At 37.1% G+C, this 25,851-nt stretch overlaps 4 protein-coding genes across 5 annotated transcripts in view; all 4 read left to right on the top strand.

Moving 5' to 3' along the window:
• The first annotated feature begins 98 nt into the window (after positions 1–98).
• LOC116289931 (sperm-tail PG-rich repeat-containing protein 2) lies at positions 99–6,568 on the top strand. The gene is made up of 16 exons (XM_031696877.2): positions 99–302; positions 398–543; positions 776–919; positions 1,037–1,204; positions 1,291–1,366; positions 1,700–1,773; positions 2,025–2,063; positions 2,387–2,548; positions 3,120–3,199; positions 3,560–3,639; positions 3,735–3,789; positions 4,206–4,398; positions 4,854–4,908; positions 5,262–5,384; positions 5,931–6,043; positions 6,230–6,568. Exons 1-16 carry the CDS (start codon positions 197–199, stop codon positions 6,359–6,361), a joined length of 1,746 nt encoding a protein of 581 aa, XP_031552737.1. The 5' UTR covers positions 99–196; the 3' UTR covers positions 6,362–6,568.
• A 1,448-nt stretch (positions 6,569–8,016) lies between these two features.
• LOC116289900 (uncharacterized) lies at positions 8,017–12,321 on the top strand. The gene is made up of 4 exons (XM_031696841.2): positions 8,017–8,276; positions 9,785–10,194; positions 10,552–10,809; positions 11,338–12,321. Exons 1-4 carry the CDS (start codon positions 8,129–8,131, stop codon positions 11,524–11,526), a joined length of 1,005 nt encoding a protein of 334 aa, XP_031552701.1. The 5' UTR covers positions 8,017–8,128; the 3' UTR covers positions 11,527–12,321.
• Positions 12,322–13,526: 1,205 nt separating this feature from the next.
• LOC116289898 (7-dehydrocholesterol reductase) lies at positions 13,527–18,996 on the top strand. The gene is made up of 3 exons (XM_031696840.2): positions 13,527–13,779; positions 15,146–15,223; positions 16,472–18,996. Exon 3 carries the CDS (start codon positions 16,489–16,491, stop codon positions 17,938–17,940), a length of 1,452 nt encoding a protein of 483 aa, XP_031552700.1. The 5' UTR covers positions 13,527–13,779; positions 15,146–15,223; positions 16,472–16,488; the 3' UTR covers positions 17,941–18,996.
• Positions 18,997–20,576: 1,580 nt separating this feature from the next.
• LOC116289897 (cGMP-dependent protein kinase 1) overlaps positions 20,577–25,851 on the top strand; it is a 35,191-nt gene continuing 29,916 nt past the window's right edge. Inside the window, exon 1 of one of the 2 annotated variants that reach the window (XM_031696838.2) lies at positions 20,577–20,836. The gene's annotated coding sequence lies outside the window, so the exon portion shown is untranslated. Of the gene's footprint in view, positions 20,837–23,715; positions 23,935–25,851 lie in introns of those variants that run through there. The other variant, XM_031696837.2, reaches the window with a different exon arrangement.

Here is a 25,851-nt window from a genome sequence, read left to right as displayed (position 1 = left end):
TTTTTTATTAAATTTTAATTAATTTTTTTGAAAAAGTTTTAGTGCTGTTTATGTCAGCGGTAATTCAAGGTATAATTACATGCAAGGGTCGTTTCCAAGGCAACAAGAAGCCATGTTTAGAAGCAGAACGGCTTCCACAAGGAAAAGAAGGTTTGATCTTTTCTCGTAGTTTTTTACACAATAATACTAAAAAAACATGTACGATCGAGCTTCTAGAGCTCTTACACAACCCTCACATGGCACTTCTATTGCTGTTGGACCGGGAACTTACGAAGTTCCCGACGCAAGCCGACGAAGATACGGTAAAGTTTATAACTCGACTGAGTGTTCTCTTGAATTTTTGACCATTTTGAACAAAAGAGAAGCAAGAATAAGACAATTTGACTGTTTATTTTAGATGGATACGCTCCATTCTTATCCATGACTGGTAGAGAGACGTTTCTGGATGTGAATGACAGCGTTGTAGCTGCCCCTGGCCCCGGACAATACGATCCTGGTCAAGCACAGTTCAGAGTAGTTGGTGGACATACTTTGAGCAACAAAGTAAGTCTTTGTCGCTAGAACAAAAAGAACTCTTTAAGAAGATGAATAATATTTCTATTTCTTGACAAAGCATAAAGCATGAGTCCTAAATAAGTTTAATTATAGTGTTAGAATCGTTAAAATTGAATAATGAATTTAAAATGTACTAACGTTCATATAGAAAAAAAACAGTTGTTATAAAGCATTGTTGTCCACAATTGATTTGATTGACTCCATCTTTTTGATGTTCTAGACTGCCAGGTTTAAAGATAAGTATATTAAAACTCCGGGTCCAGGTGCATATAACCTGCAAAAGAGGAAAGATTGGATCAAAGATGTGCCGATAAACAGACCTCCAGAGAAAGATCAAGAGGGATCTCAAGGATCTCAAGGATCTGTGAGTAAAATAAGATACGTTAATCATTCAAAATTAGTGATGGTCCCAGTGATGAACCTTGGGGAAATCCAATGTTAGAATTCAATTGTTTTACCAGTATTTATATCTTATCTTCAGGTATTTAAGACCAACAGAATTACTTTCAAGCGTAAGCCAGATCCCCCTTCAATCCCGTCACCAGGAAAGGCCTATGGGTATGAAGAAGCTGTCGATGGAACTCTACGCAAACAGGAGATACCTCAAAAGGATAGTACTTTAGGACCAGCATATTATGACGTCAAACATGTAAGCATTAAACTCTTCTTGTTTTAAGACAATGTATCATAAAATAAAATTTATTTATTTATTTGTTTTATATTTACGCTTCTAAGAATGCCACTCTTCCTGTCGCTAAGTACAAAGGAATTTATTTCAGTAACAGAACCTCTAAAAGAATGCAATTCAAAGGTCAGTTATTTTAATTTTTCATTTACTACATTCTGCTTGCATTGTATCATTGTTGAGAGAGCATTTTCTTCATTACTAACAACCAAACAAGCAACCATGGTCTGCCATATTTTTGATTTATATTTCCAATATGTTAATGGCTGTGACCTCATTGAAGGCATTTGAGTTTATTTATTGTACGGTACCTAGCAATATTAAATGCTGGCCACTATGAGAAGACAAACTTACAATAATATTCATGTAAACCATGATTAAAATGATTGTGTTTGTAACAATTTGTGAATTATATGTTAAAAAACTCTGTCCTAATTTCATTATTTTTTAAACCAACAGGGAACAAGGGACCGGGGCCTGGCGATTATGATCCATACGCAGAGAACACAGAGGATTTAATGCCTATGGATATTGTGAGTATTCATATACATGCCTATTTCAAAAAACGTCAGTTTGGAGATCTACAAGATGCATTGTGGTTGACTCCTTATAAAACATGTGAAAAAAGATGTTTTTATGCAAGTTAAATCACAATGTGTCACCTTCACTCTCTCAGAAAAAGGATTTAAGATTATTATCATGTGTTGCTTTGTAATCCTTTGTGTATTTTTTTTTTTTTTTCCTGTTATTGCATCATTGTCATTACTTGCTGGTTTTTTAACAGTACACCAAGGAAAGTAGAAGACAACCATTTGAGGCTATGGTGAGATAAGAATATTTTTTGAGGAATATATAGACCTTATATAGACCTTCATTTGTGTGGCGTCCTTTACACTTTATTATGTGGTGCAATGTTTCTCATTACATACAACGTGTCCTTCCCTAGAATATCGTTTCTTTGTTTGAAAGTGGCACACCAGACAAGACAATGAATATGGATACAACTCAAACAAAGATTCAATCTGTGAATAGTCCATGCCCTGACTTTCATCAGTCCTAAGGTTATATCAGGGTTCGATCTTTGAGGCTGTTCTAGTTAAAGTATTTATGAGTTTTAAGGCATTTATTCCAATTGTTTAACAACAGCTCCCTCGCTATCATGAAGTGATTGTGAAGTCTGAGGAAAAGAAAGGTGTACCAGGGCCAGGCCAGTATGAAATCAAGAGTCAATTCAAAGCAAGAATCCAGTCTTCAGTAAAACAAGAACAGGATGAGATTGTTGTAGCTCCTTTTGGATCCCAAGCTAAGGTATTAAAAATCAATAAGAAATATCACAAATTTTCTATTGCCTTGTGTCTGGATACAAGAATCCTTTTTATTGTTCCTTCTGTTAGCTTAATCAGCACTATTGGGAATCAAGGGTGGAACATGCATAGCAGTAATACTCTAGCCTCTCACCTCTAGGGTCTTGGCACCAAAAGTATAATGAATTAGACTTTGTTTTAAAAGTTGCTCCCTTGATTCAGGGTTTTTTCTGGTTTTCTTTCCTCAACCAAGGGATCGTAATCAAGGGCAGTGGGTAGAAAGTGGTAGCATACTTTCCTCTTACCTCTGGGGTCTCAGGTTCGATTCCCCGATTTAGCATCAGTAATGTTTGTTAGGTCTCTCCCTTGATTCAAGGGTTTTTCTTTAGCTTTCCTCCCTCCGTCAAACCATACATCTTTGAATTAGCCATGTCCAGGGTATCATGAATAACATTCAAAGGGTTGTGTTGTGACTCCCAAAGGAATCAAACCTTTGAAAAAGACAAAGAATTTTTAAGAAGAAGTGGTATAAAGATGTTTGAGTTCAAACTATTTTATCGTTATTATTATTTCAGAGATTTGATAATTCAAAGGGTATTTCTCCTTCCCCTGGATCGTACAATGACCCACGCAACTCACTGGAAGTCTTAAAAAGGTACATAGTAATAATAGATATTTTAAATATGTAATAGACCTGCTGCATTGATTTCCTAGAGGAATTAATGGTTCTGGGGGACAAAACAATAGGCTGTCTTTTCTTATACAAAAAAGAAAAATAATTTATCTTGGGACTCAGTGCAAGGGGTCTTTATTAAACGTTTATGTATATTCATAAGTATGTAAATAGACCTATCCTGAATTCGCTTGACTGACCGCGAAACAATGGTTTGAAGTTGAGACTGAACTTGATTCTTTTATTCATCAAGTTCAACCTTGACTTGAAACCATTGTTTTGTGACCAGTCAAGTGAATTCAGGATAGGTCTATTAATTTATAATTTTTCATTTATTTTTAGGACCACTGGTTTGAAGCGGAGCCCTTTTGGACAGACATCTGTGAGGTTCCAGGGAGAAAGACAATACCGCAGAACACCAGGTAAGGTATTACTAGGTATTGTCATCATCATCGTTGCCGTCACTGTCATCATCATCATAGTGCCATTAATAATGATTACCATTGATTTTCACTAGGTCCAGGTACCTACAACATACCTGGCTTGAGCTCTGATGTCATGAAGAAAGCACAGTGAGTAGTCTGAATAAATTTACTTAGGGCCAGTTTAGATGGTACGATTTTCGCCTACAACTATTGTATGCAACACGCTCGCGTCTGTCGTAGGCAAGTTGTAGGCTTGATTTACATGCTACGACTGAAGTCGTAGGATGGCGCGAGTGTGTTGTATTCGATAGTCGTAGGCAAAAATCATACCGTCTGAACTGGCCTTTATGATCAGCATTGTGTGTATGAGAATATATAGGAAATATATATTTGTGCTGCGGTTGTTATGTATCAAATTGAGCTGATCCTCGTAGTATGTGAAGCAACTTATGCAGCTGCAAATTGAAAGACTGAGAAAAATTCTGACGGTATGGGTTCAAATCCTGTTCAAGACTCAGAATTTTTTCTGAGTCTTTCAATTGCAATTTGTTTTGTATTTTTAGTCTAGAGAGTTCAAGAAAGGGTGCTTTTGGCTCAACCGCTGACAGAATTGCTTTGACCACTCGCCGACATGAAGACCAGTTACCAGGCCCTGCTCACTACTTGCCAAAAGATAAAAATAAAAAAGAAGTACAAATAACTTCAACCTTTAAATCTACTTCAGAAAGACTGAAAACACCAACTACCGTAGCACAGGTATGTAGACCTCTATTAAATCTGCTTGAGTGACCACAAAACAATATTGTTCCAAGTCTAAGTTGGACTTGATAAAAAAAACAGTAAAATATTAATGTATGAACACATAAAGTTTAACCTTGACTTGAAGCTATTGTTTTCTGGTCACTTTGGGAATTCAAGAAACACTGTTTCTTTTCATCCACCCACCTATGCATTCACCTTCCCAGCCAGCTAGCCATCCATCCATCCATCCATCCATCCATCCATCCATCCATCCATCCATCCATCCATCCATCCATTCAATTGTCTACCTATTTCTGTCAAACAATCCACCCACAAATCTTATCTATTCGACCTCCCATTCATTAATCCACCCAACCAGCATCATGTTTTTCCATTTATCCACCAATATATCTGCCAATCCATTTATTTAACTTATAAATATTAACAACAATTAATGTATTTTATTCTAGGATGCACCACCTCCAGGCTCTTACGAAGTCTGTAAATCACATGACTCCACACAAGGTAGGATGCTTTAGGTGGCAAGAGTGTTTTTGTTAGTTTTCTCTGAGAAACCAAGGGCAACAAAGTGGTATTGCAATCGTTTATCACCTCCGGGGTGACTCAAGTTCGATTCTTGGACTCAGCATCTCATATGAGTAGAGTTTGTTAGTCTTTCCCTTTCTATAAGGGCTTTTTTGTGCTCTCCAGTTCTCACTCTACTAACACACTGAATTCCAATAAAATGTGTAAGTTAGCTGTGCCCTAACTTAGATCTCTAGAGACGTTTTTTGGAAGTTTGATGAAAGTTAAAGTTCCAACTTCCCCACTCTTTTTAATGGGAGAAAAAGATCTGATGTTTGTTATTTGTTTTCCAGGTCGAGTTCTTTATCCCTATGCGCAACAAATCAACAAACAAGTCAAGAAATCTGGCGGCTTTTTGTCGACGGCAACAAGATTCACAGATAACAAAATTGTTCTCCCTGAAGAAGTTGAACCAGGTATGGTATAAACCCTATGCATATTGTTAGTAACATGGTGGAGGAGATGCTGTCAGTAGGCTTGAAAACGAGGCTTGTTGGTCCTGTTGAAAAAGTAACAGTGAGTTAAACAAATTTGGCAAACACTTTGTAGCGTTAAGAAGACATTGCGAGTGCACAGCACAACTCTGATGTGCAGCGATAGTTTACTCGCCCATCAGCTTTGGGGTGTAGTTGGTCTGCGGTTGTAATTTTACTGGAAACTGAATGACATGTGAGTAGAGTTTGTTAGGGCTCTCCCTTGATTCCAGGGTTTTTCTTTGGTTATCCTTCCTCTGCAAAACCCAACATTATTAGCCAACCCTGACTCTTGATCAGCCCAGAGGATGTTTCAGGGTTTCATAAATGATTGTTGGCTAAAGCTACAAATGACGTCTTGATGGGGATGCCAACCAGCCTTGAAAACCAAGGCATGTGCCAGTTGTCTCATGCATACAGTGTCAGCTTTGTCATATCTGTTCTTTCTTTAATAATAATAATAATGTTAACCATGCTTTTAACGTCCAGGTCCTGGTCATTATGAAGTGAATGACAACGGAGCAACAGGAGGTCTGATGGTCACTAGAGACTCTCGCTTCAAGAAATACATACACGATGTACCGGGTCCAGGTTCATATGAGGTAATAAGACATTCTCATAACTTTTTTTACACATATCAATACATTGATAGAATGCCGAGTTCCAGAAATTATCCATCCATCCCCTCCCCCCTGACCAAATATGTTACACATTATTGTATGCATAGTTACGACTATATCTCTAGGTATGTCTACCATTTTTCTAACACTTCTTTTCTGTGTCTACAGTTGAGCCCTACGTATGCCAACACAGTGCTGAAAGGCACATTCAATGCTACACTAAACAATCCCGTTGTAATGACTTATGATGATATTGAACCCAGGACACCATCAAAGCAAGCATTCCTCTTGGGTGTCTAGAATGCCGCACTTCCACAGGCAGTACTCAGTGCGACAATGTTGTGTATTAATTGTAAATAGGGAGAAAGATTTATAGATAAAGCTAGAATTTCAGAAAATTAGATGGATGTGATTTCCTGGATTGTACGACAACTCAAATGATTGGGAAATTTCCATTCTTGGTATTTTATTTTAATTTTGAATAAAAGGAAAAAAAGTTGAATGACAGTTTGAAGAATGAGAACTTCCCAGTTTGCATAGTTAATAGTCACTTTCTTCATTCATTTATTTTTTCATAATTTTTATATAAAGGTCTTTGAATCCATATTTTTAAGAATCTTACTTCCTATCCATTTATTCATTCATTCATTTACTAACACTTATTCGTCCAGTCATAGATTCTTTCATTTATCCATTCACCCCATCGAGGCACTTTTTTGTTCATTCGTTATTTCATTCACTCACCAATTCTTTCATCCCATTATTTCTTCCATTCCATTCAGTCACTACTTCACACCACATCTTTTTTTGATCTACTAGTATTGCTGGTTTTCAATCATTCCCAAGAGAATGAAATAACAAAAGACACGGCGGCCATGTTGGTGGATATAACAAAAGAGACTAATGATGAATCTTTTGTTAAATTCATCCAACATGGCGTCTTTGAAAACTATCAATTGCAATTTCCTATTCGCTATGCGCTTCTTTTTTAGCAAAATACAAGGCGCTCAATCGGAAATGCAAGTTACGAATAATATTTGAATTTATTTGTGCTTTACAAGTACGTAGTCAAACGTCGAACCCCTCATAAGGCGTAAAGCAATGGATAATGATGGATAACTCGTTTATATCAGGTTTGGGTCATGAGAAGCTCAACATTTGACCTATAGAAGTCTTAGTTTTTCATTGTGGTCAAGGTCATCGCTATAAAAACGTTGAAAACACCACCATTTTATATAAAAAGATATTACATGTTGGTAAGAAAGTGACTTCACCTAGCATGTTTGCCGGGGGCACATCAAACTGCTAGTAATAAAAAAAGGTGTGGCAAAAAAAATAAATAATAAGCTTTTGTTTACAAAACAAAACGTAATAAATAAATAATAAAAAACAGTTAAAATTTCTTGATTGTGATAAACATAATAAGATAAAAACAATCTGGTTCCATATATTTTATTTCTCGGGTGGTCCCGGGGAAAACGGAAGCGGCACTAAAAGGAGTCGGCGTCCTCCCTATGGCTATCGGTGCACGTGAGAATGGCCATGTCAGAATTTCCGTTTCGAATGAAGTCTTCCTCTCAATCGCTGGAAACCCTCCAACAATCTAATAAAACAGGTTTACTGCTCAAATAAGCATCAGATATAAATCTACAAGGTAGAGGCAATGCAGATACGTTTTTAATACTTGAAATAAATAGACTTTTGTTTTCAAAACACGATGGATTGCGTTACAAACCTAATTAAATATTCATGGTTTAAAGTCTTTAGTTCAAAACAATTCATTTTCTAAATCACTTCAGGGATAATTTGACATCTTAATACTTAAAATTTCAGTTGGTTGCCTGGGATTTGTCATCAATAGCTTATCCTTGCATGGCATTTTTGTATTAATGGTCTTCAACCCGTGACTTTCACGTGAATATGTATATTTGTAAACACGTTTTTTTTTTCACTTCCGGTGATCACATGACAGCGGTGGCGTATATAAGATCCTTCTTTAACACTGAGATCAAGGATAGTTGGTGAATAGTCGCTTCTCATACCGAGGAGAAAGAAGATTCTACCATCATGTTGTCTAAGACATTGAGAGTCGGTTCGTTAGCGAAGTCAATCCGTCCTGTCGTCGCAGCGAGCAGTGTGTTACGGAGAGGAATGGAGACGCAAATTCCTTCTGGATCTTCTAAATCTCATCCAGGAGAACTGAAGTTAGTCACAGGTAAAAATCCGCCTTCTCCTTCATCTTATCGAAGATCACGTACTTCTTACATCGCCCTTTTTCGATTTACCTTATTTTCTTTCGACTTCTTTCGACTTGACATGGGATTGACACATCGCTCTTGTCGTAACGAGTCTCAAAGAATGTTTTTAAAAGAAACTCAAACTTGAAAATTCGCTTCAAAGTTTTATCTCTATAGGAGTTTCAAAAAAACCCTAGTCTAAAGTAGTTCAGTTCAAACCGCTTTTCTACACGTATATTTTATTTTTACATCGAAAATCTATACTTCCATGCGCCGATTTTTACCTCCTTTATTTCCTTGGCGTGATCTCTGAAGGCGCAAAACAAAAAACCAGTAATCGTGGTGGCATACGAAAAAACCGGTTTTGATCAAGTTTTTTGCTAAAACGATTTGAAGATTTCTTAAAAAAATAGATCAAACATTTGGGAAGTTTACGGCTTAAAATATAATATCGAGTATTTTATTTTTATACACGTGTTCAGACTGAAAGGATCCCGTTTTTCCTCATTCCTGTTCAACCAGAATCCGAGTTAAATTAATTTATCATGACCTTCTTTTACTCCCTTACATTCTATTTACATAATACGATGGAAATTTATGAATTATAATAACTTTTCTAAAGACACTTTCAGTTTTTAAGTTTAGTTTGTAAAAAATAGAGCAGATTTAAAGCACGTGTATATAATTATTTGTTGAAATGCCTTGCCACCATTTTGTATGATACATCAATCACTCATTCCTCCCCCACCCCCCTCCCCAATCATCTCACACATTATTGAGCATGCTTTCAACCTCTCTAAAAGCATTCCATCAAGCAGTTTTATCCTTCTTTAAACACACAAGTTAATTAAACTTTTTGTTTGTCAAAATGTGCGATAGTTTTCATTAAAAGATATCACGAGATCGCAGGCGTTGTTAGTGTCACGTTGTGAGTCATGTGAGTCACGCAAAGCTGCGTGACGACACTAACGGAGACTACGGAGATTACCGGCGGAAATACCAATAGGCATGGGTCGGAACATGACGTGGGGGACGAGGTATTGCGGCTTTCGGGTATCAAGTGTGATTAGCATTGGTATGTTATTACAATTAACTTGAGGATGGATTAGGCTTATATTGTTTAATTAACGATTTCATGTGATAAAACGTATCAGAATAAAATCTGGTACGTATTTGACTCTCCGGTATTTGTCATTTTCTTTTTTCACATGATCCCGTGCCCACTGGGGTGTATTGAGAGTGAAGGGTTTGCGGAAGTAATGATGCGAATCCTTGGTATTTTGTTGTTTGTTTGTTTTTTTTCGTTTTCATTTGTGCCGTGTTTGACCACCATTTGGAGCAGACAATGAGATTCAAAGACTTTATTTAGCTGATTGAAACCCAGCAATTGAAAACTTACAATTCACCTGATCAACATGCCACATTAGACAGGAAATGACATCACGAGAAGGCATTAACAGATTTTCTTAAATGTTTTGTTACGCAGGAAATCCCTTAAAGAATCCGCGCACCGAGTATCGAATGGTGCGCAAATATCAAGGAAAGCTAAAGGCCTGTATCCTTGACTGGGCCGGTACTGTAATGGACTGTGGCGTCTACGCACCTGCTGTGGTGTTCGTAGAAGTCTTCGCGCAAGAAGGCGTGCCCATAACAATGGAAGAAGCGCGCGAACCAATGGGAGCACACAAGAAAGTTCACATAAGAAAAATCACCAACCAGGAACCAGTGCGACAACGTTGGCACGAGAAGTTCGGCCGCTATCCCAATGAAGAAGACGTAGAACGCATGTTCCAGAACTTTGTTCCAAAACAAATCGATTGTCTTGAACAATATTCAGAGATGATATCTGGTGCCGCGGATACTGTGACGACTTTGAGAGAAGAATTTGGTTTAAAGGTAACTGATAGAAATGTATTGGTCTGCCTCTTGTGAAGTGCTTTCACGGATATCATATTAAGCGCATGAGTTGTGTGCGCTTGTAATGCGTCGCCTCTCACCTAGTTTTTTGTACCTTCACGTGACGGCAGCCATGTTAAGGCCGGTTAAGACTGTACGATTTTCGCCTACAACTATTGTATACAACACGCTCGTGCCATCCTACAACTCGAGTCGTAGCGTGTAAATCAAGCCTACAACTCGCCTACGACAGACGCGAGCGTGTTGTATACGATAGTTGTAGGCGAAAATTGTACCGTCTAAACCGGACTTTAGATGATAAACAAATTATGCTAAATACTTCCATTTTCCCCTCAGATTGGTTCAACCACAGGGTTTACCACCGCCATGGTCGATAAACTAAAAAAGGCAGCCGCTGACCAAGGTTACGTTCCAGACTGTTACGTAGCAGCAGACGAGGTTCCTCAGGCCCGACCATACCCATATATGGTATGGCTGAATGCTATTCGTCTTGACGTCAACCCGGTAGAGGCCATCGTCAAGGTTGATGACACTGCTGATGGGGTCAGGGAAGGGACGTCCGCAGGGTGTTGGAGTGTTGGTCTAGCAAAAACAGTAAGGAAATATATATATATATACATATACATATATTCTTTAGAAATTGCCTACAACCTGTGAGATTTTTAAGTGTTTCAATTGTTCGTTGATGTGTAAATTCCTTTCATTACTGCGGACTGTAGTCAAATTCTAAAGAATAATTACACGCTGACGAGGCTGAGGTTGAGTAACGGGATCCGTGAAATGGCCTATTACGGGAACCAGAACACTAGCTATGATTCGAAGCGTCTGGGTTTTCGACTTCTGTCAATCAAATTTCTACCAGTCTGAGCTTGTATATTTTGTATTGACGGAAGCCAAAAACTGCGCGCGTTTATGAAAATGGATGAAACTTCTGCTAGATAAATGATGGGACCAAAATTTACCTTGCACCTTAGCACATGTTTCTGCTAGGTGCAATGCATATTGAAGATTCTTTGGTATACTACTCTGTGTAGAGACGCAGAGATAAGAGCTGGGGGAGGGGGAGGGGTTGTTGTTTCAAGGTATATTTCAACTTATTATTTTATTACTTTTTAAATCTAGGGAAACTATGTTGCCCTCAACGAAAAAGAAATAGCCGCCCTCTCCGAAGAAGACTACGAACGAAGATTGAATCGTTCCTACGAAATCCTTTCAAATGCTGGCGCACATTATGTAATTGACACCATCAACGACCTTCCTCCTGTAATTGATGACATCAACCGACGTCTGGTTTCCGGTGAAAAGCCTTGAGCACGTGGTCACGCTCTTCATAGTCATTGGCTAATTCTTGTCAAATTTTCCGAGTGTTTTTTTTTTAATTTTCTTTTCATTTGAGTCTAATGTGGCCATCCTATGGTCTGTAGTAAGTTATGATTATGCATAAATATGACTAACAGGGAGGGGTATTGATAGATAATGAACCTTAATGCGCATGTTAAACAAGTGAGACCGCAAACAAGAATACTGCTGGCCATTATGAATAGAAAGCTTAGCTAAAATAGAAGCATAACGTGCTGATATAGCGAGTCCGTAAAGAAGTAAGGGAATTTCCATCGACTACTGGTAATACCCATGAGTGTTGAATGTACTCACTCTCTCATAGGGAAAACCAACTCTTTTCTGTTTTGTTAAATTTTGTAATTTGCGAAATTTTTGTAACCCGCCCCTCGATTTGTATGTAGTCGGCGAGTTTTTCTACCCAATATCTCATGTGCAAACATTGTGACCAAACCGCGTTCGTACTTCACCCATATCCTGTGATTTATCTGGACAGCAGTGCAGAGCATGCGCACTAAGAAACCTGAAGGAAATCAATTTTGACCACAATATGATATATGCTTGACATTCCCCAATGAATATCCATACTAATTTTACTAACAACCTATTTATTTTATTCTGAAAAGATTATGTGATCCAGGCTAGTGCCCAGGGTCACTCGTTTCCGTGTTGCTTGGGTTCTAGCTCGCGTTGATATATTAAAATAAGTGTATTTTTCTATTAAAAAAAGTATTAATATTAAGGTAATAATAAACTGAATTCAACGTTTGTATCGCGGTTTTTGTCTATGGGCTTGGAGATTTCTTCGTATGCAATAGAGTTGCATGAAATTGAAAATGAAAAATCACTAATATTATCGCAGAAACATGGTATTTTTTCTGTATCTTGGACTAGAGAGTATCCGAGAGTAAAAAATATCGAGTCTGCGAAGCAAGCTAGCTCTTAAGTAACGATGCAGATAAGAACGATAGCAATCAACGGCATGGAATGTAGAAATGTGATAATTGTAGTATTGTTTAAATCAATCTTCTTATAGGTCGAGAACACGAAAAATGGAAGAGAAGTATATTTTTTGTGATATTTAACTACTGACAAACTCCCTTTTAGTGATAAATCTTCTGTGCTTCAATACGACAGAAATTCTATGTGGGGAAAATGACAAATTTGAGGCTTTTTCTTTCTATTGTTTTTGGGTGTTGTGATTGGTTGAAAACCTCAAGCTCAAAAGTAAACGTCTTAAGAAGCGACTTTTAGTTCATATTTTTTCACAAACATCTCTCCATAGGTTGATACATCCCCAGTAGAAAATCTCAAAATTCTGATGTGGGGCAAGCGATAAGCCGCAAAACAATAGAAAGCGCTATCGTTCTTATTAGAGCATTACTTAACAAGCAAAACAGGAGAAATGGCATTGAATATAAAAAATTCGATCATATTTAATACCATTTCTCCTATAGTCAACTTAATGAGCTAAAACTCGCGCTCTCACTAATATCGAGTTGCCCTTTTTTCTGGTGTTCATTTTGACAACCATTTTAAGGGGGTTGGGTCACGTGACCTGTTATTGCAAAGGCCTATCTTAAAGAGAACGTACGTTACTTCAGTGAAGATAATAAGCATGAAAAAATACAAAAACTAAGTATGTTTTTGAGACAAATTATGAACAAGGGGTTGAAAGGAAGGAAAGCTCTGTCAACAAAAAAATTTAAATCTTCTAAAAAGGTACAGCACTGTAATTGAATTTCTAGATAACTCCCAAAACGGAAATTAAATATTCTGAATCTATATATCTTGATAACATGAAGTATTAGAGTCTAAAATGAATTTGAATATCTAAAATCTCCTTGGAAACGAACAGGACTTCTGAAAATGGCCTTCAAATATTAATTGTATTAATAAATTTAAAATATCCCAAAATATTTCTAGAACAATCCAAGACTCGAAGAAAGGCTTTCTATATTGTCTATCAGACAAGGCAAATTTATCTTTTAATGTGTTTTGGCTTTGTCTTTGCGATATGATGATCTGGCCAGGTGGTTTTTTCAACCTATTATAAAGAACCTTTTCTTGACGACAACTCTTTTCTGGTAATATATTCAAGAATCGGGTGATCATTCGAGAAGATTGATGGTCCCGAAGAAAACGTATTTTCAGTCACACTGCCGTTCAAAATTGATGTCGTAGCTGTAGTTAAAGCTCAAATTTTCATTCTGCTATCATTTTAAGGTATGTGTTGTTTGTATTTTACGGTTTTTTGCTTTTCCTTTGCCAAGGAAAATAGATTATTACAAAATTTTATGTGACAAAGCTGTCAGGTTTTTCTGGTGCCCAGTGAGCGATGAAAATGGCTTTGAAAATATTGCTATGAAACAGAATATAACCTCAAGTTAAACTAAAAAACATTGTATCTTCTAAAGTTCCGTGTCTCATTGATATTATCCCCTTCTAAGGATCCATCCGTGTCTATAAATATTATCCCCTTCTAAGGCAAAACGCTGACAGACTTAAAGTAACATTTCAAAGCCGACAATAAGGACTGAACAGGATTTCAAATCCAAGCAATTAGTCCCAGTCGTCCGAGGCTTAGCCGAGGACTGGAACTAATTGCGTGGACTTGAAATCCCGTCCAGTCCGATATTGGAGGTTTTGAAATGACTTCTCATGCTCATTATTATTCGATTTAGAGTAACTGGACTGAATTAATTTTGTTCCAGTCACTACAGACTGAATAGCGCAGCGCACTGATTCTAAAAATAGCTTAAAGATTCGGACAAACATTGCATTCTGTTCAACCGCTACGAGGATTATACGAACCGATTTTATTATTTTTACTTAAAGTTACAATAATAACCCATGTAAACTAAAATCAACTGCGATCGGCTGTGAAAATTATCTGCTGAAAGTAAACTTGTAAGTTTGTTTGTCCGAATTTCGCCTTTGTCTTTGTTTTTATGACGTCACGGTTGCGCTGCGCTCATTTAGTCCTTTCACTTGACTTTACCAGGTTTCTAGTAACATCATGTGACCCAAAAATAGCCCATTGATTGGCTGGTTTCCTCATGAATGATTAATGAGTATGAGAGCATCACAAGCCACTGGTACAGGTCTGGGCACAGGTAGCCCAAGTGGTGCTGGTGTCTGTCAGTCTAGATTCCGAGTAAATACTGTGATATATTTTTTATTAAAAATTTTTGAGAAAGATTTTTTAATAACTAAGCTGAAACGAACTTTATGATTTTGTTTAGCTTTAGCCTTAGCTGGTGGGTTCAAAATGTCCACCAACGTTAATGAAATATCCGTTTTAGCAAGTCCCGCCAAATCTCTCATAAATGCAAAAATTTTAATTTGCGCAAGCGAAGAATTCCTCTGTTTCTCGATTTAGCCAACCAGTTTACCTTGCCAAAAAAAATAAAAATGTCCTCTTAGTTTTATTTCTCGAAATTCCATGAAAACTCGAGGGAAAATTCAAGTATAAGAATATTGATTTATAAAATAATTTATTTTTTAAAATATCAGTTCATCTCAGCTTATTGTCACGTGTTCTCGAAATGACCTTGAATGCCCTTGAAGTCTCTTCTTATATAACTTTCAGGGATCCCTCGGGGATTGAATTAATTGACACCTTTAAGAGCTGCTGTTCCTTCTCGACTACCCTTCAAAGCAACAAGAGGTAGGTCAGTCCTGAATTTATTTTATCTTTTTTTTTTTTTTTTTTTTTTTTTTTTTTTATCAAAATATAAAACCCCAACGGTTATCAGTAATGGCATAAGTATTCGCGTAAGTGAGTCATAGAAATTGTTCAGACTTTATTAGCCATGCGTTAGCTTACATACATCTAGAGGGTCAAATTTAATGATGATTGCGAAACTGTGTCTTTGTCATTTAAAATTCGTTGATATTAGGACTATTTTACGAGAAAAGAAAAACTGAATCTCAGATTGTGAAATTTGAAAAGTTCATAAGCAGATTGAAGCTACCGCTCGAGGGTTCCTTAGGGTCGCTTCATACGCCTTAAAAATATTTATTTTTGGTCGTGGTTTTTGGTCAATTGATCTTCTACTAAGTGCTCTATTGTTCTATTAAAGCAGGCTTTTCAATACCATACAACAGCTTTGAGAGACCAATAGATAAAGAAAAACTAAAATAAATTGTTTTAAGTTTATTTGGAGATGAATTTACGAAGACAGATTTTTCTCGAAGCAAAAAAAAAAAAGGTGGTACGAATAATTTTCAGCCAGAACGATCCAGAGACAATAGGTCAAGATCATGCGTTGCAGTTTTTACATCATTAAAATGATGTGATGACAAGCTTTTTTTCTTTTTTTCTTTTTTTTTTTTTGCGGTACCCTGGGAAGGGACTATTATCACACTCGATTGGGGGTGAGGTAGGTGATATTCTATATAAATCTTATACAGTTGTGGGCAACCAAGTGGCTCAAAATCCCTTGACATATGAATGACAATGAAACAACCGCCATGTTGGCTGATCTAACAAGAGAAGCTAATGAGGAATGCTTTGTTATCGTCAACCAAGATGGTGGTTGTGACGTAACATGCATAAGCTTTATAGCCTAGAATCGCTAGTTTTTCTCGTATTTTTCAGTTTGAATTATATTTTGTTTGCACGAGATTTACCAGTTTTTTCACCTTCAACGATCTTTCCGTAAGATTTCGTAAAAAAATCTTTGATTTCTTTCTCTTTCTTTTATCCTTCACAACACCGCAGACCGCCAAACGCAGGCTACGTTCTAGATAACCCCTACATCAACTTTAAACCAATTTTTTCGTGATAATAACCCCAGACGTTTTGGTTGTTGGCTTCCGTCAAACGTTTGACAGCTAGCGTTATGTTGTTTCTTTGCGCAAGGCATGAGTGACCAAATGCAACATTTCCATTTTTTCTTCTATTTGATTTTAGACTCCCTTGCAGTTACCATGGAAACCAAACATCGCACGGGGAAGCATACCGCTGAACAGCCCAAAGAGTCACATAGCAACGGAACAACCATGAACGGGACGAGCCAATCAGCTGCTTCTTCCAAAGAACGGCTGAACAATGAGAATGTGAACATCTCTGGTGTCCCTGGGTTGAGTATAAACATCCTTGGCACCTTCATGTTACTATGGCCTCCCCTCTTCGTCTGGTATTTTTGGCTCGCTTGTAACTCGTACCAGTGCTCTCTGGGCTCGCTCGGTCACGAGTTAATGGCTCGCTTCCAGGAAGGTACGGTGCTCGAGTTTGTCAGGAAGAACATCCCGGAAGTGACGACAGAAGCAATAGTTGTCTTCACCTGTTGGATGGTTCTTCAGGTCATTTTGTACCTAGTCCTTCCCGGTAGAAAAGCTAAAGGTAACCCAACGCCAGCTGGTAATGCGCTGCCTTACAACTGTAACGGAATGAATGCTTGGTTAGTCACTCATGCCTTGTTTCTCGCTGGTGTTAAACTTGGTTACTTCAAGATGTCCATCGTCTACGATCACTGGGGAGCTCTACTGGTGTTAGCCAACATCTTTGGCTTCGCGCTGACAATGTTATCTTACATCAAGGCGTTTGTTGCTCCCAGTCACAAGGAAGACCGCTGCTTCAGTGGATCGTTTTTCTATGATCTATTTATGGGAGTGGAACTAAACCCTAGGATAGGAGACTTTGACTTTAAGCTCTTCTTTAACGGACGTCCAGGAATAGTAGCCTGGACGCTTATCAACTTGTCGTTCGCCGCCAAGCAGTACGAAAACCTGGGCTACGTCACTAACTCCATGTTGATTCTGAACATCCTCCAAGCATTTTACGTCATTGATTACTTCCTGAACGAAGTCTGGTACCTGAGAACCATCGACATTGCGCATGACCATTTTGGGTTCTACCTCGCCTGGGGTGACATGGTGTGGCTTCCATTTATGTACACGCTCCAAGCCGTCTACCTTGTCTATAATCCCGTCAATCTACCACTTTGGGCGGCAGCTGGAGTCTTCATACTAGGTATGGCTGGCTACTTCATATTTAGGTCGGCGAATTCACAGAAGGACTATTTCCGCGCGCAAATCAAGAAGACTGGGCAGTGCGTTATCTGGGGTAAGCCCGCAGTGTACATTCCGGCGGAGTACAGTACATCCGATGGCGAGGTTAAGAAGTCTTGTTTACTCGCTTCTGGTTGGTGGGGGATATCGAGGCATTTTAACTATGTTGGTGATCTGATGAATTCCCTGTCCTATTGTCTTGCTTGTGGTGTCAGTCACATGTTGCCGCAATTCTATTTTGTTTATATGACGATCCTATTGGTTCACCGCGCCTTCCGTGATGACGTCAAGTGTAATCAAAAGTACGGCCCATTTTGGAAGAGGTATTGCCAAAAGGTTCCTTACAAGATCATTCCATATGTGTTCTAGATACATCTGGGTATGGAACAATGCTCAAGAATGAAAACAGGGCAGGAAAATTGAATTGATTGAGAGGAAAAGCGCACTCGTCGTCAGAAATTGATTTATCAAACTAAATTGACCTCTTCACCTTGGACGTAATGTTTTCCCATTTCAGACCACGTGTCCTTCTTATGAGATTAAGATTCTTCGTTTCAAAGGTATCAATGTTCATGTGTCTTCTCATGCGCAACCGTTAAACAAAAAATAATACTCAAGGAAATGACAGGTGGTTTAAAATGGGAAAACATTACGTCCAAGCTAAAGATATATATTCTGAATGATGCATTGATAGTTTGCAAGCATATCCAAGAGAGTCAAATGATAAAGGCATGGCGGCCGTTTTGGTGGTATAAAAGGAGGCAATTGGCATTAGGGACTTTAAGATTTGCAAAATCTACGACGGCGACGTCAACCGGAAGTGTAAATAATTTCTCTTTGGGGTTCTGTTCATTGGAGATTTCATTCAAAACATTATGTTAGTAAAGTCAACTCATCCACAGGGAAGACAGATTTTAGACTCGAAATCCCAAAGCGAAATAATTTACGCTTCCGGATGAAGTCGCCGTTGCAGATTTTGCAGTTCTTAAAGTCCTTAATACCACCAACATGGCGGCGATGGCGTAACTTGCAAACAAAGAATAATGCATTTCAGACTGATATTTTTAAAGAACAGAAAACCTCATTCTAAAAGGTGTTGAATTGGAAAATTCATGTGAATAGTCCCCTTCATAGTTCCCTGCGCCATCTTAAAAGGTCACCATGCCTTTGCATCGAAGCGAGACGAACCGTGAGCTTGCAATGATAGAGACCTTTTTTAGCACCTTGAACAATTATTCACATGTCTCTATCATTGCAAGCTCACCGTTCGTCTCGCTTCGATGCAAAGGCACGGCTACCTTTCAAGATGGCGCAGGGAACTGTGAAGGGGTCTATTCCATATCTGTTCACTGATCGGTCTCTGATTTCTTTTCATCCACCATTTCATCCCACCCTTCTCTTCCTGGAAATCCTTTTTTTTTTTTTTTCAAGCTTTGATCCGTTTCTAAGCAACAACATTGGACAAATTGTCTTTACTTTGTCGTCACTTTGGACATGAGAAATGAAGATAGTGGACCTATTTGACATTTCTAGAACAGGTTGAGAGTGAAGTACAGGCAGAACCGATAGTACTCTTTCAGGGAGGGGAATACTCCAGAGCTGAACCCATATTTATCAATGCGCGCGCGGTGAAGACGAGCTGAGTAGCAAAAAGAGACTGTTAATGATCATATTTGTATTTCGTGCGCGCTCGCTGTTTTTGTCTTATACACATAAATTAGTAAAAGAGAAAATAAGGGTTAGCTTTGGATTAGGATGCGCAAGCAGTAGGACACATTTGGATATATTGGTGCACTTGAGTCTTTCCTAAATATTCACTTTTTTTGTTTTGTTTTTTGGAGAGGGGATAGTCTGCTCCTGCTTGACTTAGAACAACCGCAGATCGCCAAGCAAGGTAGGCTAGAAAGGGAAAGAAGGAGGCGACTCATTGCTAAATGAAAAAATGGATGTTAGGATAAGTGCCTTTGCGTTTAAGTGCAAGGGAGGAATAAGAAAGAAAGAGCGTGGAAGAATAAGGGGAGTGGATGGTAAAAGTGGATGCTTTTTTTGGTATGATTCAGTAAATTTAGCCATAGTTTTGCTATGTAAATTTTTTCTTTTTTTGGTTATATTTAGTTGCTTTATTATAAATTATAATATCTATAATAAGCTGGATGAATTACTAATTGATATATATGAATGAATAAAGGAATATTGAATGAACGAAGGAATGATTCAACTAAGAGTTGAACAAGAGAGTAAGTGAATAATTAAATAAATAAATATGTGGATGAATGAACGAATGAATGGATGGATGAATGAATGGATGAATGAATGGATGAATGAATGTGATGAATGAATGAATGAATGAATGAATAAAAGGATGGATGAAGGTGATGAATGAACGACTGAATGGATGAATGAATGTGATGAATGAATGATGAATGGATGGATGAATGGATGAATTAATGGATGAATAAAAGGATGGATGAATGAATGGAATGGATGAATGAATTAATGGGATGAATGGGATGATTGAACGACTGGATGGATGGATGAATGAATGAATGAGATCCAGTAAAAATCACTCATAACGGAAAGCAAAAAGAACCATGTCATGCCATGTTGCACTAAATCATTAATCAGTTCCCTTGGTTTAAAAAAAGGTTGCTTAGACTCTTTCAACAGACTGCCAAACCACATTCGGAAGTGCAATTTCCTTTTTCCGACATTGTTTAGCAATTTTTAATTTTGAACGGAAAAAGGGTGGCTACTAATCTTCGCACGGCAAGCCCTGGAGGCAAGGTCTTAAATCCGACTCGAAACAAGAAGACGCCGGTATTGAAGGCCGGCAAACAGACCTACTTCATAATGGATATTTTATCTAAATAACAAAAAGATAGACAGATTAATGTATAAACACCGAATAAAAGCACTCAACCATCTCTTATTGACAGTGCCAATTTACCATTCTTTTTGGAATTCCTGAGAGCAATTCATTACTGACTGATTGTCAGCCATCAGAAGACGCGTTTTGGAGGAGTTCTGTTCAAAATTTGCATTTGTCTTGAGCTACGACAATCAGCCAAGCAGCGTAGAGCTACAATATCTTGTATTGAAGTGCAGCCGTTTGCAAAACATTAAACAATCAAGATGTCATTCTTTTCAATGCAGTAATGTTTAGATTAAAATTTTAGGTAGCGGCTGTGTTTTGGCTTTTGCAGCAGTGTTTTGGAAAACGACGTAGGCTGCTTGTCGAAGTCACTGACTTGGAGTTTACTTGAAGGTAAGGTTTGTGTTTTCTAATAATTATGTGGTTGCAATGAAGAATTTTGCAAAGAAAACTTACACTGCGTTATCAAAATTAATATTCAAAGTTGAGGTTAAAGAGAATGTACTTTGTAAAGACGAAGTACATATACTGAAGAAGAAACCTTCCATAATTGGGCACCATTCTTCAACCGGAAACTAGTTTATGGAGTTCAAGTATCCTAAAAGCTTAGGAAGTGTGTTTTATTCCAAACGACAAGGATTTTGACTTATTGTATGTCGTTCGAACTAAATAATAAGATAATGAATTCTTTAGATTGTCATCAAACTACAGCTAAAATTGATGTCCTCTTCAGAAGTTCTGACTGACTTACTTTCGTAAACCCATCTAAAGTTATCTTAATATTGATTTTCAATAAGAAAAAATTTACTGCAATACTCTATATACTTTGAATTACCAATTTATTCTAGTGGCAAAAAATAATTCGTATTTTAATCTGAAAATGCATTCAAAACTCTTAATAATAAATTTTTTATTTAACCACATAAAAAACAAAATCCATTCAAATTTCTTTCAATGTCATCCGTGTAGTCACGTATTGGCTTCCAAAGGCGCAAACAAATTACAGAATAATTTTTGGGGTAATTTTAAAAATTTACTACAGGACAGTAGCTGTCAGTCGTTATTAACTCAAAACAAAGTAAACAAACAAGAAAAACTAAACATGAATACCAGCATAATATTAAAGTTTTTCAAACATATTACAAAGAGGATTAGCTTGGATTTTATCTTGACGAGCCTTTAGAGTCTTACACAAAGGGCATTGTTCTCAGACTAAATGGTAAAGGTTTGAACGCGAGAATGAAATATATTATTAAAGCTCGAAGTTTTAAGAATCTAAGCGAGAAAAGGAAGTTAAACTGTTGCTAGGAATACTGATATAATAATAAGACCGCTTTTGTACATATTTTTTTGGATTTCTAGGTTTGATACCCCAATTGTTTTTGCAGATAAGATACTAATAAAATAGGAAAAAATCTTCGCAAAACAAATCGAATGTGTAAAGGAGTGACAGGCAAAGTACGAAAAGCAGTTTTTGGAAAAACAGTACCTAAATTTGAGACGGTGTGTCATTAGTAAGAAAAATTGTGTCTTGAAGTTTGAAGCGTTAGTGTGGTGTGGTTTGGAAACGAGACAAGTTGATTTAGTACTGTTCGGTGGTGTGTAATGACATGGTCAACGTATATAATATGCTTGCCAACAGTAAAGACAGCAATAAAAAAGAGACGACAACAGAAGAAATATAGAAAATGCAACAACAACAACAAAAATAACAGAATAGCTATAACAAAAACAAATAGAGATTTAGGAAGGCATAAGATGTAATACTTGCTTGCCATGTTAGAAGCAACATGGCGAACAATCCACGCAAAATAACAAAACAGCATCATTTACAACATTGCAACAAACAATAACACAAACACACACTAAATATCATCTACTGCAAAACAACAGACAATAATAATGAGACAAATATACCGCACACTACAACATCATAACAACACTGAACACTACTTAGTCATCCAACAACAAACGATAAGACAACACACTACGACATCATAACAACACAACAACACTGAACACTACAACAGTCATCCAAAAACAAACGATAAGACAACACACTACGACATCATAACAACACAACAACACTGAACACTACAACAGTCATCCAACAACAAACGATAAGACAACACACTACGACATCATAACAACACAACAGCACTGAACACTACAACAGTCATCCAACAACAAACGATAAGACAACACACTACAACATCATTCAACGAAACAACAACACTGAACACTACAACAGTCATCCAACAACAAACGATAAGACAACACACTACGACATCATAACAACACAACAGCACTGAACACTACAACAGTCATCCAACAACAAACGATAAGACAACACACTACAACATCATTCAACGAAACAACAACACTGAACACTACAACAGTCATCCAACAACAAACGATAAGACAACACACTACGACATCATAACAACACAACAACACTGAACACTACAACAGTCATCCAACATCAAACAAAAAAAAAGACAAACACACTACAATATCATAACAACATAGCAACTAACAAGCCAAACACAACATCGACATCACACGACAGCAAACATTAAGACAAACCCACACTACAACATCATTTAACGACGCAATGACAAGATAGATAAAAGCACGGCACAAAAACTGAGCTGAGCGCGCACCTAGCTTGAACTGGTTTAGAACTAAGCTAACCACATTTTTCAATCTCTTTTTTCAATATGTTAGGTTGATTTTGGATACATCTAATATGAGATTTAATTAATCCATAATCGTTATTGACTGATGTGTTAGTGCTGATGATAGGCTACATACATTTGGATTGGTTTTAGAAACCTTCAATGTAGTTGTCTAAATAGGTCTTTGCATGTGGCGCTTGGCTGTTTCTATGGGAACTATAAAAACGAAGAGAGAATCGAGTCTGTTGGGTTATAAATTATAAGTGTCGTGCTACAATATATATCATATGCAACGATGTTTTTCGTCTGTATATCTTAATCCCTGGGGCCACAGGTGTCTTAGAAGACCTGTAAAAACACATTCAAATCTACTCAGTTTGACAAATGATTTTTTCTATACAGTTTAACATTTACTAAAAAGATTTATCCTGGAACTTTTTCTCTTGATTTAGAGATTATCTTAATTACTGACATTTTTGTTCTCCGGTTAGTCTTATTTTATGTAATGCAACACACAAGATTTAAATTTGTCACATTGTCGTCGACCTCTATACCCAGAAAGAAGTTAGCATCTCAAGTTTCATGTTAAATACAAATCCCTGCTCAAAGCCGTCCATCACTCACTTCGGATATCATTCTATTTTTCTTTGCTTTAACGAGCTTTTCGATAAGATCTTTATTGGAAACAAACCCAGGGTGATTTGTAAATTTAAAACAGAATCGTTGAAGAACCAAAAGAGGTAGATTATCATCAAACCATTGCCAGGGTAGATGGAACTAAGTTGTACATAAGCTCCGAATCTCGTCCCAGCGGTAAGTCATACGAACATTTTCACCTTTGTGTCTTATATTTTTTCACGTTCTGTGATAAAACTGCTAAGTGTTTTTTCTAAGTATCGATTTACTCATCCGTTTTGGGATCCAATTAACTGTCTACGGACATATCGAAGATGGTCTCTTTAGTTTCATCTTCACTGTTTGTTATTGTGTATTCCACAACCCAAAGCTCTGTAAAATGACCTCACTCCAATCACTCGCCAACTATTTTCAACTATGTCTGGACAATGCTCGCTTTTAATATTTCCCGTTTCGGCAGTTTTATCTACGTATCCTTTAGCTTCAAACATAAAACTTTCTCAATTCATATGTTTTTAATATTTATTTTTTCAATCGCTACTCAAAATTGTTTTTCATTTACTAAGATAGGCAGCTGTTATCTTCGTTACTTCAGTTTTATACGAAAAAATATTTTAGTTAATCAGATTATCTACCCGTCATGAAAATCCTTGAGTTAAATACTTGTTTGTCAACCCTCTAACACAAATTGCTCTTGATTAAGGAGTCTTGGATAGTAATAATAAGTGGAACGACTTTTCTTCTTGTGGAGGTTCGCATAGAGTTAATGTTACTAGTAAACGCTTTTTTAAACTTAAAACTCTTCAAGACCGCGTAGAAATAGTAATTAAAGTAAGATATACGTTAGCATATCGCATTAAAGTTGGGGGGAAAATATTACTTGGCAATCTTGAGGAAAGTAGAGTTGAACTTCACAACTGCAAAACTGATTTCGCCTCCAAATAAAGCCAAACAATTCGTTCAAAAAATATTTTGAAAAGACATTTCGTATGGAATAAGAATAAATCCAGTGTAAACCAAACGAATGTACATATACTTGACAACAATTGACCGCATTGTCAACCTTTTATAGATTTATTTACTCAAGACGTATTTTTATTATGTGTTTTTTGGAGAGCAAAGCAGGCTCAAATTAAGAAGGGTCAAGGTACTGGGTGTCAAGCTAGCGTGATTCCCTTCCACTGGTGCTAAAAATAATATAATGAGACCAATTGTACTGACAATACGATGATAGATTGTTAGACCAATTATTTTCTAGATCATACTAGCCAAATAAATGATAAAACAATTATCGTTGTAATAATAATCATTATAAGATTTAATAAGATATTTTTGACATCAGCTATAATAGAAAAATTGACCCTAAAAACTGAGCTGTCAATCTATTAGGTTGCCATGGCAGTGACCAATAAAAAAAAAAGAAAAGCCAGTTCACCGTCGACCACGTTTGTTCCGTCTTCTTGATGAAAATTTCACTTGAAATATTTGAAAAACTTCTATTGATTTTCAATCAAAATCCCTTTTAAAATACTTTAACTGATCTTTGCTGTCAAAAAAATGGCAAATTTAAAGATGGAAGGTGAAGATGGATTGCAATGTAGTCGGCAAAAGAGAGAAAAATACTACGCTTTAAGCTTATATTCAAAGAGAAAAGGCTTGACGAGGATCCAGGAAAAAGGTGTAAACTTATCTAGATTATAAAATGGCAGGAAAACAACCGAACTTACAAGGTATTTTTTTCAGTATGACTGTAGAATAGAGCTTGGCAAAGATGTGAAGAATTTAACTTAAGTTACACGTAAGCTTAGAAGTGTAAGATAGCAGTTCTGTCCAACTCATAGGAATTCATGTTTAGAATTCTCCAAATAACTGAGCAACAACTATAATATTTTTTGAATTCTTGTTCCCCTTTACTCACCTTACGAGTCAATCTTTTATTTTCCACGATTCAGTTGTTTCTTATTTCTGGTTTTTCTCTGATAAGGATCGGGATCCATCGAGCAAAGCCAACTTTTTTCAAAAAAACTGGTCTCATTGATCATGTATGACGTCATGTATCCGGGATATTGAGCTTGCCTGTGTCTAACTAGCTTT

Source organism: Actinia tenebrosa, unplaced genomic scaffold, assembly GCF_029948245.1.
Source record: "Actinia tenebrosa isolate PJP-AT-01 unplaced genomic scaffold, QUT_ActTen_1.0 PGA_scaffold16__25_contigs__length_10494907, whole genome shotgun sequence".
Lineage (NCBI taxonomy): Eukaryota > Metazoa > Cnidaria > Anthozoa > Actiniaria > Actiniidae > Actinia > Actinia tenebrosa.
This window is presented reverse-complemented; position numbering and strand designations above follow the sequence as displayed.

Bases quoted from the DNA above. Each gene is read 5' to 3' on its own strand.
- LOC116289898 (XM_031696840.2), top strand. From the start codon at position 16,489: ATGGAAACCAAACATCGCACGGGGAAGCATACCGCTGAACAGCCCAAA.
- LOC116289931 (XM_031696877.2), top strand. From the start codon at position 197: ATGTACGATCGAGCTTCTAGAGCTCTTACACAACCCTCACATGGCACT. The intron at 544-775 runs GTAAGTCTTTGT...TTGATGTTCTAG, and splicing joins GACATACTTTGAGCAACAAA to ACTGCCAGGTTTAAAGATAA. The intron at 6,044-6,229 runs GTAATAAGACAT...CTGTGTCTACAG, and splicing joins CGGGTCCAGGTTCATATGAG to TTGAGCCCTACGTATGCCAA.
- LOC116289900 (XM_031696841.2), top strand. From the start codon at position 8,129: ATGTTGTCTAAGACATTGAGAGTCGGTTCGTTAGCGAAGTCAATCCGT. The intron at 8,277-9,784 runs GTAAAAATCCGC...TTTGTTACGCAG, and splicing joins AGAACTGAAGTTAGTCACAG to GAAATCCCTTAAAGAATCCG. The intron at 10,195-10,551 runs GTAACTGATAGA...TTTTCCCCTCAG, and splicing joins GAGAAGAATTTGGTTTAAAG to ATTGGTTCAACCACAGGGTT.